The sequence below is a fragment of the Protopterus annectens genome, chromosome 9.part0 (genome assembly GCF_019279795.1).
Source record: "Protopterus annectens isolate FY-2018-M chromosome 9.part0, PAN1.0, whole genome shotgun sequence".
Lineage (NCBI taxonomy): Eukaryota > Metazoa > Chordata > Ceratodontiformes > Protopteridae > Protopterus > Protopterus annectens.
The window spans coordinates 260,617,412-260,633,064 of NC_056743.1; the positions used below are offsets into that span (position 1 = coordinate 260,617,412).

The 15,653-nt window shown below is 36.0% G+C and overlaps 1 protein-coding gene across 1 annotated transcript in view; it reads right to left on the bottom strand.

Annotated features, from left to right (window-relative positions):
• The window catches only part of ABTB2 (ankyrin repeat and BTB domain containing 2), a 1,083,316-nt gene that overhangs the window by 181,463 nt on the left and 886,200 nt on the right, over nucleotides 1–15,653 (bottom strand). The window contains exon 9 of the mRNA XM_044082847.1: nucleotides 3,853–3,988. Within this exon, the coding sequence (XP_043938782.1) occupies nucleotides 3,853–3,988 (136 nt within the window). The remainder of the gene's footprint in view (nucleotides 1–3,852; nucleotides 3,989–15,653) is intronic.

The window sequence follows — 15,653 nt, forward strand, 5'->3', positions numbered from 1 at the left end:
AACCGAAACAGTAAACTGATAGGGCTTTTAGTTGGTCCACATAGGACATGGTGTTTGCGCCCTGTATATTTTTTTGTAAGGAACCTCTGAGGCCACAAGTGCATGGTCACCTACTTGCCAAAAAGTGCATTGCACACGATTACTGTTCTAATTAGGGCAGAATACAGTGGGATTACAACTTCCTTGGATCTGGATGCCATGCCTTTACTTATAAGCTGTGCCACATAGAAGGACTTCCTCACTACTGTAGACACATGGTGGTCAAAGTTGAGGCTACTGTCTATCTCTGTACTTAGATCTCTCATCTCTGAGTCCACAGTTAGGATTGTGCTATTAATGTTGCTATTTCCAGGGGTATTTGACATCCCAAAGAACATGATGTGCATTTTTTGCATTTAGTTCTAGGCCATGGCTCTGGCACCAATCATTTGTCTGTGTCAGACCCTTCTGAAGGATATCTGCATCACTGGGGAATCCAGTGATTGCCCCCATTTTGCAGTCATCAGGAGAACTGGTCAGCTAAATGCCCTCTTCTTAGATTTAACTTCAGAGAAGTATATTCTGAACAGCAGAAGTCTCATCACTTGAGCCCGTGGCACACTGCTAGTACCTGTCCTCTTGCTGGATATGTATTCTCCCACTCTAACATGTCCTATCCATGAGCCATTTGCCTGTCCATCTGGTGAAGTAGGTATTTGTGTTCAGCTTTGTGAGTTTATCTATAATACCCAAGTGGGGAATTGTGTCAAATGCTTTAGCCAGGTCAAGGTATTTAGTATGCACTGTCTTAGCCTTATCCATTGCCATAGTGACTTTCTTTGGAGGTTTCCTATGTTGCTATTTATTAGGTTCATGATTATTCTTCCCATGCTTTGCATATGAGACTAGTCAAATTATGAGTCTATAATATCCTGGGTCTGCTGATGGTTCCCCTTTATGCAGAGTGATGACTGTTGTTGTCCTTTACTCCCCAGTGACAAAGCCAGTCAGGAGGCTGTAATTAAACAGAGATCCTAGTGGTCCTGATAAGTTCTGTATCCATCTACATAGAGATATCCTGGTATACTGTTAGGACCCATTGAAGCTGTGTTTATAACTTTAGAGAGCACAGTGGTGATAACTGGGAGCGGAATGGTGGAGGGTATTTCTTGGGGAGTAACTGGAGGTGATGGGGAGGCAAACTTTGAGCTGAATTTATTGGCCAGCAGATTTACTATATCTTCTGGCTGGGTATATGTGATGCCATCAAATTCAGCACATTGTTGGGTGCTGTCCTTAAGACTGCAGACATAACTGAAAAATGCTTTATGGTTATGCTTAGCATAGGAGGCTATTTTTGCCTCAATTTGCTTTTGAAGACTTGACTAGTCCCCTGATTTACTTGTTTAGACTAATGATGGAGTTTTTGCTCTATTGTGCACATTCTCTCTTACTTCTAGACAGAATTTTCTTTCTTTTGTTGTACAACCAGGCTTAATTTGATCTGGTACTGCTGTTTCTACGTAGTTGTTTATATGGTCATAGAGGGCTTTTGTGTATGTCTCCACATAGGCTTCTGTGTTTTCTGGGTTTGGAGGAACTTGGAAATTAGCTATGCCATCACTTAAAAGGAGATAGTTTGCCTTAGAAAAGTTCTAAAAGGTTTTTGGGGTTAGGTGGGTGTTCTAGTATTATCCTTACTTCAAGGGAGACCACTTTGTTATGTGATCTAACCACTGAGGATATCACATTTTTTGGGGAGGGGGTGCAAAGTTGTCTCATATTTGTGAGTACCAGGTCTAGGATATTTGTACCTTAGTGCGATTATTGATAAATGTATTATGTTTCATCTGAAAGTTAAAAATCCATCTTCTCAATATTTTCACGTCCTTCCTAAAATTCGCAAGGACATGCAGAAGCCCCCGGGTAGACCTATAGTCTCTGGTAACGGCTCCCTCACCAAACCTCTGTCTGGTTATCTTACTAACAATTTAAAGCCATTGTTATCGGGGTGAGAGCCAGGATAAAGGACACTACCTAATTTCTGAATACCATTTCTGATGCCCAATTAGAGTCAAATTGGTTACTATGTACATTGGACGTTACATCCTTGTATACTAGTATTCCCAATTGGGCTGGCTTATGTGCTTTAGAAAATTTATTAGATAGGATGTCCTTATATACTCCTGGCTTCAACACATTTTGTTATGCTTGGCTGAGCATGTGTTATCTAAAAATGTATTTTTCTTCAATGCTAAATGTTTTTTGCAGTTGAGAGGTACAGCATCTTTTGCACCCATTTATGTTGACCTCTTACAGGGTATTTAGAACAGATAATTATATACAATATACATCATAATATTTTTCTTGGAGAAATTGACATCTGGCATAGATTTTTGGATGACTGCTGGAAGGTGTAGAAATCGGACGCTGTACAATTACAGGAATTCATCCAATATTTCAATGAAAATAACTGGGGTATTAGATTTACAGTAAATTATTATGTTTCATCTATTTCTTTTTTAGATGTTAGTGTATCTAAATTATCTGATGGGACTTTGCCCAGTACATTATACAGAAAACCCCACCATTCAAATATGTTACTTCATACCTCCAGCTGCCATCCTAAACATATCATGGCCAATTTACCCACGTCACAGTTTATGAGAATACACAGAATCTGCTCAAATACTGAAAATTATATACATTTTGACAAAGATTTAATAAATTGTTTTGTTGAATGTGGTTACCCATTGGCTAAAGTTAGGCAGACCAGTAGGGAGTTACAATCACTTCCAAGAAGTGAACTTCTCAAACATAGAAGTGATGGCCTTTGCTCAGATGACAAAATCAGATTTACTACTACCTATGGAAGAAATACTCATGGGTTTTTAGATTTGGTACAACAACACTGGGACATCTTTTTGACATATGATAGATTATGTGAGTTATTAGGTCAAAGATGTTCATTTTCTTTTCAGAAAGGAAAAACTTTAAGTAGTTATTTTAGCCATTACAAACATTTTTTGCCCTCAACAAATTCTGTGCAAACTACTATAGATGGTACACAAGTGGTTGGTTGTTATCCTTGTGGTCACTGTTCGTTCTGTACATTTATTTGTTCAACAAAAGAATTTTCAAGTAGAAATACATCTAAAGTTTTTTTCTATAAGAATGTTTGGTAATTGTAGCAGTGATTGGGCTGTTTATTTGGAAGTCTGCTCCTGCACGGCTTTTTATGTTGGTCAGACCTCCAGACCATTAAAGTTATGGATTTCAGAACATTTAAGTAGTATTAGAAATAAATATTCAGCTAATGCTTTATATAAACATACCATCATGCATAAGACAGCTAGCTTTAAATTTATTGTTATTGTTAGATTGTTGGGACACAGATCAATAAAAAGTGGTTGGCATAATGTATTAAACAGAAAAGAAAAATCTTGGACTGTGAAATTGGGGGGACTGTTTTCCCCTGGTCTTAATATACATTTGTAATAATTGTTTAATGGGGTTTAATTATTCCATTATGTTTGGATATATAAGGTGGGGTATGTGCTGATGGTGTTTTACATTGATAAAGGACAGTGGGCTGAAACCGGTCTGTTTTTGTACATTAAAAGTTGTTAGCTCCAGTTGAGTGCTGGCTATTTGTCTTTTTGCGTTTTGCTTTTTGAGCCTGAGCACCTGCCGTCCTTGCAGAGGTCTTGGTTTGGGGATTTCCTTTAAAGCAAACCACTTTTTGTAGAAAAAAGGCAGACTTAAATCAAAGAGTACGATTGCATAATGCAATGTATTCTGGGCAGGCTTTCCAATCTAGTAAGTCTTTGTTTATATCAGTTTTATGTCACTCTCTTGCAAGCTGTCAATTACCTGTGACCATGTGCTGCTGCATGACTGAAGCAATTCATATTTTCATGGAGGGATGATGTCATTCCATTTGTCTCAAGCATGCTCAGTAGAGGATCTGCACCCTTGTTCAGTAGAAGGCTGACCATCTCATAGTTACCTTAAAGAACACAACAGTTGGTTTAGATTATTAAAAAATGACAATGTTTTCCAAGCACCATGCCTTTGTCATTGATGAAATGTATTTTGCTATATTGTGTTATTAAGAGCAATTCTGAATGCACAGAACAATTAAACATGGTATAAATAAATAAAGTATATATATATATATATATATATATATATATATATATATATATATATATTATATATATATATTTATATCTACACTGTATTTCCCCGAAGATAAGACCGGGTCTTATACATTTTCCCCCGCTGAAATATGCATTAGGGCTTATTATCAGGGGATGCCTTATTCCCCCCCCACAACAATCTACATTTATTCATTTATTCATGTACACAAATTGACATTTATTCATGTACAAAAATCGACATTTATTCATGTACACAAATTGACATTTATTTGGTACCTTTCTGTTACTGGGTAACAGTTCTAGGTAACGCGTTAACAGTTGCGTGAGAATTCTAAATAAACAGTGCAACAAACATTTCAACTTCAGAATATCTACACCTTGGCTTTCACAGTGCAATATTTCATGCTTAACAGAAAGTGATACATGTGTATTGGAGGAGGGGAATAAAACAGGTGAATAACTGTCACTTTTTGAGTGGTGGTGCTTTCTTTATTTCTTACCCAAACTGTAAGAGAAGAATGATGGAAAATCATAAAAATGAAGTCTGGGAACTAGTGGCCTTACTTTGTAATTACCCCTTGATAATGAAATGTTACCTTAATACAATAAATTCAAAAAAACTGACAAGAGCTTACTGGCAGCTGAAAGCAGAAGCAATCCATTCTGTTGCCCCAATAACAGAAAAGTTATTCAAATACAGTCATGTCATGTTCTTCTGGGACATTGTCATAAGTCTCCAACCTCCGAATTCTGGCCTGAATTTCTTGTGACTTCATTTCCTGTAGAACCATTGGCCCCAATCTGTCATGCCTAGCTATACAGCTGTCCTTAAATGAGCACTGCTTGTCCAAGAAGACTGCTCATAGTGCATTGGCAACACAGCTGTCAGTGATTTTATTCCATTAATTTTTCACCCAAGTCACAACCTCTTGTAGGCTAGGCTTCACAAAGTTTCCATGCTATTTTCTCTCCATTCTATTTTCAGTGTAGTCGTTGAGTTCTATGCGCAAATGGTCCTTGAATGGCTTGTTTATTGCAATATCAAAAGTCTGGAGATAGGCAGTCATTCCTGCGGGAATCATTATTTGATCTATTCTTCTCCGCGCAAGGAATTTCTTCATGTCTTTAATGTGGTAAGTGCTAGCTGAATCCCAGACTAGCAGACCTCTTTCGCCACCTCGCAAAACAAGTGGCAGCATTACATCGACCCACTTCCTTATAACTGCTTGTGTGCACCAGGCTTTTTCGGTTTCAAGAATGTAAATGCCTGAAACACATTCAATCTTATCTTTCTTGCCCTTTTTAATGATTAGAGGTGGTGTTTTCTTTCCATCTAGACGAATTGCCAAAATACAGGTAACACGTGCACTTTCATAACCAGTGGAGGGAATGTAGATTGACGATGCACCCCTCTGATCAATTGTTGTTTGAGATCCTTGGCCCACAAACACTGCAGTTTCATCCATAGCAGTCATGCTGGAGAGTTGGCATTTAGAAGTCGATGCCATCAACAAAGGACTTGGATGCAAGTGCACGTTTAATAACTTCAATATTGTCCAGCTTGAACAGTGTTGTTTATCTCCTTAGAGATAGTTCATATTGCTGAAGGAAGCCATCCAGCCAATGTTGTGATGCTTTGAATTCTTCTGGGAATATTTCTAACTGTGGTGCCATTGCAAGGGCAAATGCTAGAATATCAGCCCTGTGCACAACCAAAGCCTTTGCTTTCCTGTTAGCAATCCATTCACAGATGATGTCTTTCAGCTCAGGAAATAATGATTGCCAACCTGATCCACACTTGCACTTCTTAGCATTTCCCTCGTCGGCCTATTGACTGAGGTTATCGTAAGCTGAATTCCATTTTAGGACCATTCAGAGATTCAACTTCTTCACTTTGCAGAAAGCCATCAGATTCTTTCCCCAGGAGTCCTCCATGATTCCTTTCTTGTACTCGATGGAATAGCTCTTTCTTTTTGCACTCATCTTGTCTGGGGGGGGGGGGTTAATTGAAGACTTACGAGACAGGAGTGGCAATATAAAATAGGCACAGTTCAGAAGACACAACCACAGCTGTTCGTTATCAAGTGTACACATTTTACGTGCATTGTCTGTACTTTGACCAATCAAAGTACACTTGCCAGTGTTTATGGGCCAAGGATCTCAACCGTCAAGTATGAGTGAGGATTAGGGTTACAGTAAGAATTGTGGAGGACTCCCAGGGAAAGAATCTTACGACTTTCTGCAAAGAGAAGAAGTTGGGTGTCAGAATGGTCCAAAAATGGTGAGCAGAGTATGATAACCTCAGTCAACAGGTGTCAGTAATATTATTTTATAATTCAACACGTCTGTCATGTGTTGTTGACAATCTTAAGTGGGGCTTATTTTTGGGTTAGGGCTTATATCATGACCACCCTGGAATACCATGCTAGGCCTTATTCTCTGGTTAGGTCTTATTTACAGAGAAATATGGTACATGTATATATATATATATATATATATATATATATATATATATATATATATATATATATATATATATATATATATATATATATATATATATATATATATATATATATATATATATATATATATATATACACACATATATATATGTGTGTGTATATATATATATATATATATATATATATATATATATATATATATATATATATATATATATATATATATATATGTATATATATATATATATATATATATATATATATATATATATATATAGATAGATAGATGTATATATATATGTACACACACACACACACACACACACACACACACACACACACACACACACACGATCTGGTCAACATCCACAGTATTGAACAAAAAACATCCACCATAATACCATGGCAGTAATAAATAAACTATTTATAAACATGAACTGGGTGGCATCCACAATATTGAATAAAACCAAGTGATGCAAAACCCAGGTGACTCCAAAACCACTGAAGCATATGTAACCACTAAAGCAAACAAAAGGTGTATCCATTTGCAATCACACATCAAAACCAACAGCCACTCACATAACATACTGAAGCACAAAACACAACATACCAAATTAATAACTTTAATCCTACAGTCATGCAGAAATCTCCTGCTCACCAACTACCCCATGCTGTCACACACATTCAATAATCTGACCTGTTAAAATACTACCATGGTGTTATGAGTTGATATTTACAATGCTTTTCTAAAAAACATGAGCATTATAAACAAGGCTCTATTATTAAGGAAGGCATATCACATGGCTATATATCAGTTCCCCTAAAGCAAGCATAGTCATCCTAAATCAAAACCACATCAAGAAAATAAGTAACTCCATCCTCTGTCAGACAAAATTATATTCCTTCAGAGCCTTTACTGCAAGAATAAAGCATCCAGCACACAAATATTTTTGTGATTTATATACTCTTTGTATACATATAATTATTGGAACAATTTATATCCTTCATACATCTGATTGCAAACGATATGCTGGCAGTAGAAGATCATCTGTATTAGAGTTTCATTAAGAAAAAAACTCTGCTGTGACTTCCAAGATGGTTGCACACTTATCAGCAGCTTAATTTCAGCACTCCCAGTGTGAAAAAAGAAACTGAGAGATAAGGGCCAGTAACTCCCACAGTTTTAGTAAATTCAGTTACTGGCTAGTAAGTACACTGCCTGGATGCCAATAAAGAAGAGATATAGAGAGCCTGAAAGAAAATCAACTAGAAAAGACGAAGAGAAAACACTGACTGGGAAAGATCCTGCAGTTGTTCTGTAAAAAGCAGTTCAAGCTCCAATTTTGGCACAAAACATGACTTCCAGTAACTTAGAAGAAAAATAAATTAAATTACCTCAGAGCTGATTAAAATAAAAGAACATTGAAGAAGTTCATTAACTCAAAGAACAAAAGGCTGTAAAATGGAACAAGCTTTAAACAGCTATTCAGATGAACTGATAAAAATGCAAAAATCAAAGGCTGAAATATATAAAAGGCTGGCTGAGTATGATTACTGGAAAATGGAAATCAAAGTCTAAACCAACTGTATATGAAGAAGTGAATACTGTAACAGAGATAAAATAACTGACTGGATCTTTAGAAAAGGATGGACGTAAACTACATAGAAAAAAATGGAAATTGTGGGAACAATAAATGCCGATTGTTTTGGAGGAGGAGTGACATTTAAGGGAGGAGAGAAATTGATCAATTTATATAATCTTGGATTGATGATAATTGCATAAAAGATTATATGTGATGTATAATGTTTGTAACTGTAAACATGTTAACATGGTTCATTTTTTATATAAATGTATGTTTGCCTATGTCTTAAGTGATAATTCAATACAGGTGGTAAAAAAAGAAAATTTTGGAAGAAATAATCCGCTTCAGCAGGGAATATTACTTATAGGTGGGGGTTGGAACTTGATTTACAACAGTGAGGATGTATCTTGGGGACTTAGAAAGGAAAATGAAACAAAAGAAGGCAGCTTTCTGAATAAATTTAAGAAAATGTTTGGTATAGAAGATGTGAAATCAGAAATAGGAAGTCAGAGAGAATTTACATATTATTTGTCAAGGTACAGTAACTGGGCTAGACTAGACAGAAATTATATTTCACAGGAACATGTGAATGTAATTGAAAGCTTCAACACACATCCAATAACTATTTCAGATCATGGACCAATAACAACTAAGATAAAAATGTAGGGTAATAAAGTAAAAAATGAAACACTGGCGCTTTCCCACCTACCTGTTAAAAAGTGAGGAATTAAGGAATGGGAAGTGGAAACTATTTGAAGGTTATTAGGGAAGATAGAAATTTCTTCAGAAGTTATAGCTAATGATTGGGATAAAATGAAAGTGGATTTTAAAAACAGGGTAGAAATAAAAGGAAAACAGATGGTTGAGAAGTAACAAGAATTATTTAGGGGGTTGACACAGGTTAAAGTATTGCAGACTAAGTGGAATCTCATAGAACAAGATGCAATTGCAGAGTGCTAACAGAAAATAAGATAGTATCTGGATAATATGCATGTGTTTAGAAAGATTGCTGTTAAGCAACTTTTTTTTTTTTTTTTATAATAACTCCAGAGACTTTTAGCACAACAACTTAGGTAACAGAAAGCAGAAATGGCTGTTGCCACACTTACAGAGACTATAACAAGAAAAATAATCAGAGATCCTGTACAGTTATTAGAGACATTTCAGAAATTTTATGTACATTTTTATAAAGCAGAGAAATGTGGAATTGAAGAAAAAGCACACATTTAAATATTTTTAGAAGACTTAAGTATGTCAAGGTTAGAGGTAGATGAGGCTCAACAATTAACATAAAGAAGCGACTAATGATATGGAAGGTTTTGATTAACAGTATTTTAAAAGGAGGGGAAATACCAATATTCTGGATGAAAGCTGTTGTGGCTTTATTACCTAAAGATAGTAAAGAGCTATCAGACCCAGCTTCATATAGGCCCAATTCAATTTTAAACCATGAATATAAAGCCTTTACATTCTCTGATACAATAATAAAGTTAATTAAGATGATATATGAGGGATCAATGGAAAACATTAAAGGGGAGGTTTCTTCTCTGGCACATTGTGTCTGAACTTAGGAACCAAGCAGGGTTGCCCTCTTTCCCCTTTGACATCTGCATTATATTTAGAGTCATTACAAAGAAAATAAGGGATTCATAAATTCAAAGATACAGTCGGTATGATAACCAAGAAAAGTTAACTTTATTTAAAGATAATATTACTTAGTACCTGATAAAACCAGAAAAGGACATCTCAGTGTTGTGGAACATTCTGAGACAGTTTCAGGTCTTTTTGGGGTATAAAATTAATGAAGATAAAACAAAGGCTATAGCTGCAGCCTATATACCCATACATGAATTGGTTCAACAAATCCCATATTTATTGGGACATGCTAAAACTAAGTATTTAGGAGTATGGTTTAAAAGGATTCTGTTATGACAATTAAGGATATGTGGGAAGAGAAAAAAATGCAACCACAAAATAAACTAAAAATAATAAATGTACCAGGCAGCAGAAGTACGGACCTGATCAGCAATGCCTAACACTTTAATATCACTTGACCACACAATAAAACCAGTGATATACAAACACATTTTTAAAATTTTTGTTTTCTGATGAAGTTTGTTCTAACGAAAGCGGATATTAAATTTATTATACGCTAAAGTTGTTTCCTGTTTAAGCTTCTTCTGCCGTTTTGACTGATTTACACATTTTTAAAATGTTGAGTGCTTTCATCTACTAAATGATAGACTTCATCAGATAACAATAAGCAGTCATATGACCAATTTTAAACTCTTTGCCAAGTATGTGATGTACCTGGCAATTTAAAATTTAAAGGGCTAACATACATTTAAGTCCAGGAACAAGTAATCAAAACAACAACACTAATAATAAATACATGTACATATAAAATATATATATGTGAGATAAACTCAAAAATACTGAATAAAAATCCATGAATTAATATGAATTCATTTTTCATGAGTTTAAAAAGGCTGTTAATACTTATAACCTCATTTAGACCAGGTAACACAGACACATTGAGAAAAATCTGCCACCATAACTCGATTTTTTTCCATAATGATTGACCATGGGACCCCTCTTGGGTGATGCTCTACTTGTTCCAAAACTGAAAACCCAAATGACTGATTACTATATTTGGACAAATGTTTATAAAATGCATTAGTGGGCTTTTTACTTATTTCATAACAATGTTCATAAATGCACTGTTTTAATTTATGCTCTGTCTTGTCCATATAGAATGTTGGGCATTGTATACATAAGGCAATACAGACAATGCCCTACACGTGACAATATTAATGCCCCTTCATTCTAATAGATATATTGTTCACCTTAATAACATCCCCTGGTCAAGTCAAATCAAATGGCACTGAGAACATGCCCCACACTTCACCATTTTTCTAAGGATGCCCCATATGTGGAAAGACACTAAAAACATTATTCAAAAAGTGAGAAATTGGAAGTTCTTGTTTATGGATATAGATAGTAAGATACAAGCAGTGAAAATGTTTTTAGTCTCTTTAGTTTTATACCCAGGTCAGGCATATTTTTAACAACCAGAAGACCAGCTGTAGATAATAATAAAGTGCTAAAGGATTTTATCTGGGAGGGGAAGAGAGCAAGGTCAAGTTGGATAAACTGATCCTTCCACTAGAACAAGGTGGTTTAGGATTACCTGATTTGAAGGGATATTTTACAGCTACACAGTTAAGGCTCATATACCTAACACAAGCCAAAAGCTATAATTCAAAGTGGAAAAGGATGGTAATGACGCAGGGGCAAATTCAAGAAATAAGGAGACAGTGGGATTTTGGATGCAGATCCTTAAGGAGAATAACAGTAGACGTACAGAATATTATATTCATAATGTAGCACAAAGGATTCTTAAGCCAACCTGAGAATTGAGAAAGGAGGTTCTACTGATAGGGATGACTGTAATTAGGGGTTTACAGAAAAGGCAGGAGGGGCCTGGAATTTACTGAAGAAAACTGGCAAAGGAATCAAGGTATTGGGAGCAAATATCTGAAGAGGGAAAGGTAATAGAATGGGAAGAGGCCAAGAAGATATTTGGGGTACAGGCTAGAGATTGCCTTTACCTATCTGGGATTGATATCAGAGAATAGGCAAAAGAAAGGGATAGAGGAATTATGAGTGAAATACCTGCTCTGGTAAGAGTTTTTGGTAGAATCTATAGTAGAAGCTGATGTTAAAAAAGGGGTAATTAGTAGGTCATACAAAATATTTCATGATAACTATAGGAATCAGTCAGAGGAGTTTAGAAAAGATTGGGATGAGAGACTGGATAAACAATGAGAAGACAAGTGTATGACTCCCAAATGCACAACAAAGTCTAGAAGGGTTAGGAGTTTTGCTTGCAAGTGTTTGCATAGCTATTTTTATACTCCAAGCAAACTCTAAAGAATTGTTCCTCAGGTAGATGCCAAATGTTGAAGGTGTGATGGGGAAGAAAGAACTAACTGGGAACATATGTTTTGGGAGTGTAATGAGTTGGCAGACTTCAAAAATTCCCTACAGAGTATTCTGCCAGAAATATTGGGTGATCAAATGAATGCAACTAAGGAAATTATTTTTTGAGCTGGAATACAGGGTCTGAATTGCCTAGACACAGCAAGGCCTTATTAATTTTAATTTTGTTGGCTGCCAAAAAGCAATTACCAGAAAATGGAAATCAAAGTGTAAATCTATTGTACTTGACGTTTTGAATACTATAGCAGAGATAAATGAACTTGATCGTGATCTTTGTAAAAGGGTAGGAGCAAATTACATAGGAAAAATGGAAATTACTGGAACAATACATGCAGAATAATGTTTTGGAGGAGGAATGAGATTTAGTGGATGGCAAAAATTAAGCAATTTATATGATGTTGGATTGATGATTGTACAGAAGAATACGATGATGTATAATATATGTAACTGTGAACATGGTAATATGGTTTGTAAATAGTGTGGGAAGAAATAGTCAGGAATTGTTATGGCTAGGCTTGTTTAGGCCCTAGGGCTGATAGCCTAGTACCAACCTATGAACCTATGAAGTGTCATAAGTGATAATTCAATAAAAGTGTTAAAATAAAAAAAAAAGTCAAGCTCTCTTGCCTTCCCAGACAGTTATATTATCTGACTCCATCCATGGCTGTCATAAAAGCCTTTGTTACTTTATGTGTACAGACTGCTGGGTGATCTTCACTATTGCAACAGAAGACAGCACAGTTCTCCATATTTCACTGCAAAGATGTTGTGCCTTTGATGGGTTTTGAAAATGAGGGAAAAGTAGTCAATAATCCTTTACAAGGATTCTGACACATGATGGACAAATACAGTTAATTAAGCAGAGTCATACCAAAGATGTGATTCAGAGACTTAGAGCTTGAACTCAGCAACAAGAATCCCAGTGCTTCAGAGTTCCCACTAAATGTTATTGAGTTATCTAGAAATAATATTCTAAATTAAGCCCTCATGAATAATTTATTAGGTCCTCTGACCTGCTACACAAAGTCACAAGTTGTCTTAGCACAACTGCCCTGGACACAGTGAACTATGGCCCTGAACAGTCTGATGGTGCTGAGCTGGCAGAGGAGTGGCCGTGCTTGATTAACAGCTTATTGAAATGCCAGAGCTTGTATTTAGTTGCACTGCAGAGTAAACATAATTATACAGCAAGAGCACAATAAGAGGCAGCTACAGCAGCATACCATGGTGGTTTGATGGCCATTTTAAGTGAAAGTCATGCTTTCATAATCCAAAGTCCTTCATCCACAATACTGACCAGAATGGTTGTCTGTCTTGCAGCCCCATAGCCTTGCTATATGGATCATACATAACCCCAGGAGGCACTAAGTGCTACCTATCTTGCTGAGTTACAAAATGTTTACACTTAGTGAAGCTAGACTCTGGAGCACAGTATGCCCTTCTGACATTTGTCTAACAGCAAATACCCTTGTTGGCAACAAGGAGTTTGTCTGTCCTGCCAATGATCCAAGAAAGGGTGCAGACCATAGCTAGGGTTGTATGGGAAGGGAAAGATGCAGCCTCAGCAGTTGATGGCCAGCTTTTGTATCCCAGGGAGGGTTTGGAGAGAACTGCCGACTGTGGGAACCATCGTAGAGACTGGGAGCTTCACAGCTCAGCAAGTACTGTAACTGGAAGGACATCATTGCACATCACTTCTTCTAGTCAAGACCATGACTGGAAGTTGCACCTGGTTTACAGCTCCTTATTGTCCCTTGCTCCCAGGCTCTAGGATTTTTGTCATAGGGAAATTGTAGCCTCTCAGGAAGCCAGGGAGCCTAGCAGTTGATAGGACACATCCAGGATTGTCCAGTGGAAGTATGCAATGAGAGTGGACTGGGCATAAGGGGTAGACAGCCAGAAGCCAGCAACAGGCTGGGGAAAGAGTAGCAAAAAAGTACCCCTTTGTAGTTAATCACAATTTTCCTATCCTATATCTAAAGGTCTGTAAAAGAACAGCACCTACTAATGGATGAATGCTGTCTTCTGAGTCTGTAACCACAAACAGGAAATTTAGATGAAGACTTTAACAGCTGAATGTACATACAGTAAAAACACAGTTAATTCTACAAACTTGAAATGTTAGCTAATCTAAATGAAGACAACATGGCTTTTATTGGAAACATTACAAATAATTAAAAAAATATAAACACTGTTTACTGTTCCAGATTTATAAGTTATTGTGCCTGAGCATTACACATACTACAAACAAAGCTTGTAGTTCCTAATGACATTACTAGCAAATAATTTCACTGCAAAGTGATGCAAAATCTATTGCAGAAGTTACCATTTATGCAACAACATGTACTACTTTTCATTTTAATACCAGAAACCATGTTTTAAAATCCAGCATGCTAACACATTTTTAAAAAATAAAAATAATAAATGTACCAGGCAGCAGAAGTACGGACCTGATCAGCAATGCCTAACACTTTAATATCACTTGACCACACAATAAAACCAGTGATATACAAACACATTTTTAAAATTTTTGTTTTCTGATGAAGTTTGTTCTAACGAAAGCGGATATTAAATTTATTATACGCTAAAGTTGTTTCCTGTTTAAGCTTCTTCTGCCGTTTTGACTGATTTACACATTTTTAAAATGTTGAGTGCTTTCATCTACTAAATGATAGACTTCATCAGATAACAATAAGCAGTCATATGACCAATTTTAAACTCTTTGCCAAGTATGTGATGTACCTGGCAATTTAAAATTTAAAGGGCTAACATACATTTAAGTCCAGGAACAAGTAATCAAAACAACAACACTAATAATAAATACATGTACATATAAAATATATATATGTGAGATAAACTCAAAAATACTGAATAAAAATCCATGAATTAATATGAATTCATTTTTCATGAGTTTAAAAAGGCTGTTAATACTTATAACCTCATTTAGACCAGGTAACACAGACACATTGAGAAAAATCTGCCACCATAACTCGATTTTTTCCATAATGATTGACCATGGGACCCCTCTTGGGTGATGCTCTACTTGTTCCAAAACTGAAAACCCAAATGACTGATTACTATATTTGGACAAATGTTTATAAAATGCATTAGTGGGCTTTTTACTTATTTCATAACAATGTTCATAAATGCACTGTTTTAATTTATGCTCTGTCTTGTCCATATAGAATGTTGGGCATTGTATACATAAGGCAATACAGACAATGCCCTACACGTGACAATATTAATGCCCCTTCATTCTAATAGATATATTGTTCACCTTAATAACATCCCCTGGTCAAGTCAAATCAAATGGCACTGAGAACATGCCCCACACTTCACCATTTTTCTAAGGATGCCCCATATGTGGAAAGACACTAAAAACATTATTCAAAAAGTGAGAAATTGGAAGTTCTTGTTTATGGATATAGATAGTAAGATACAAGCAGTGAAAATGTTTTTAG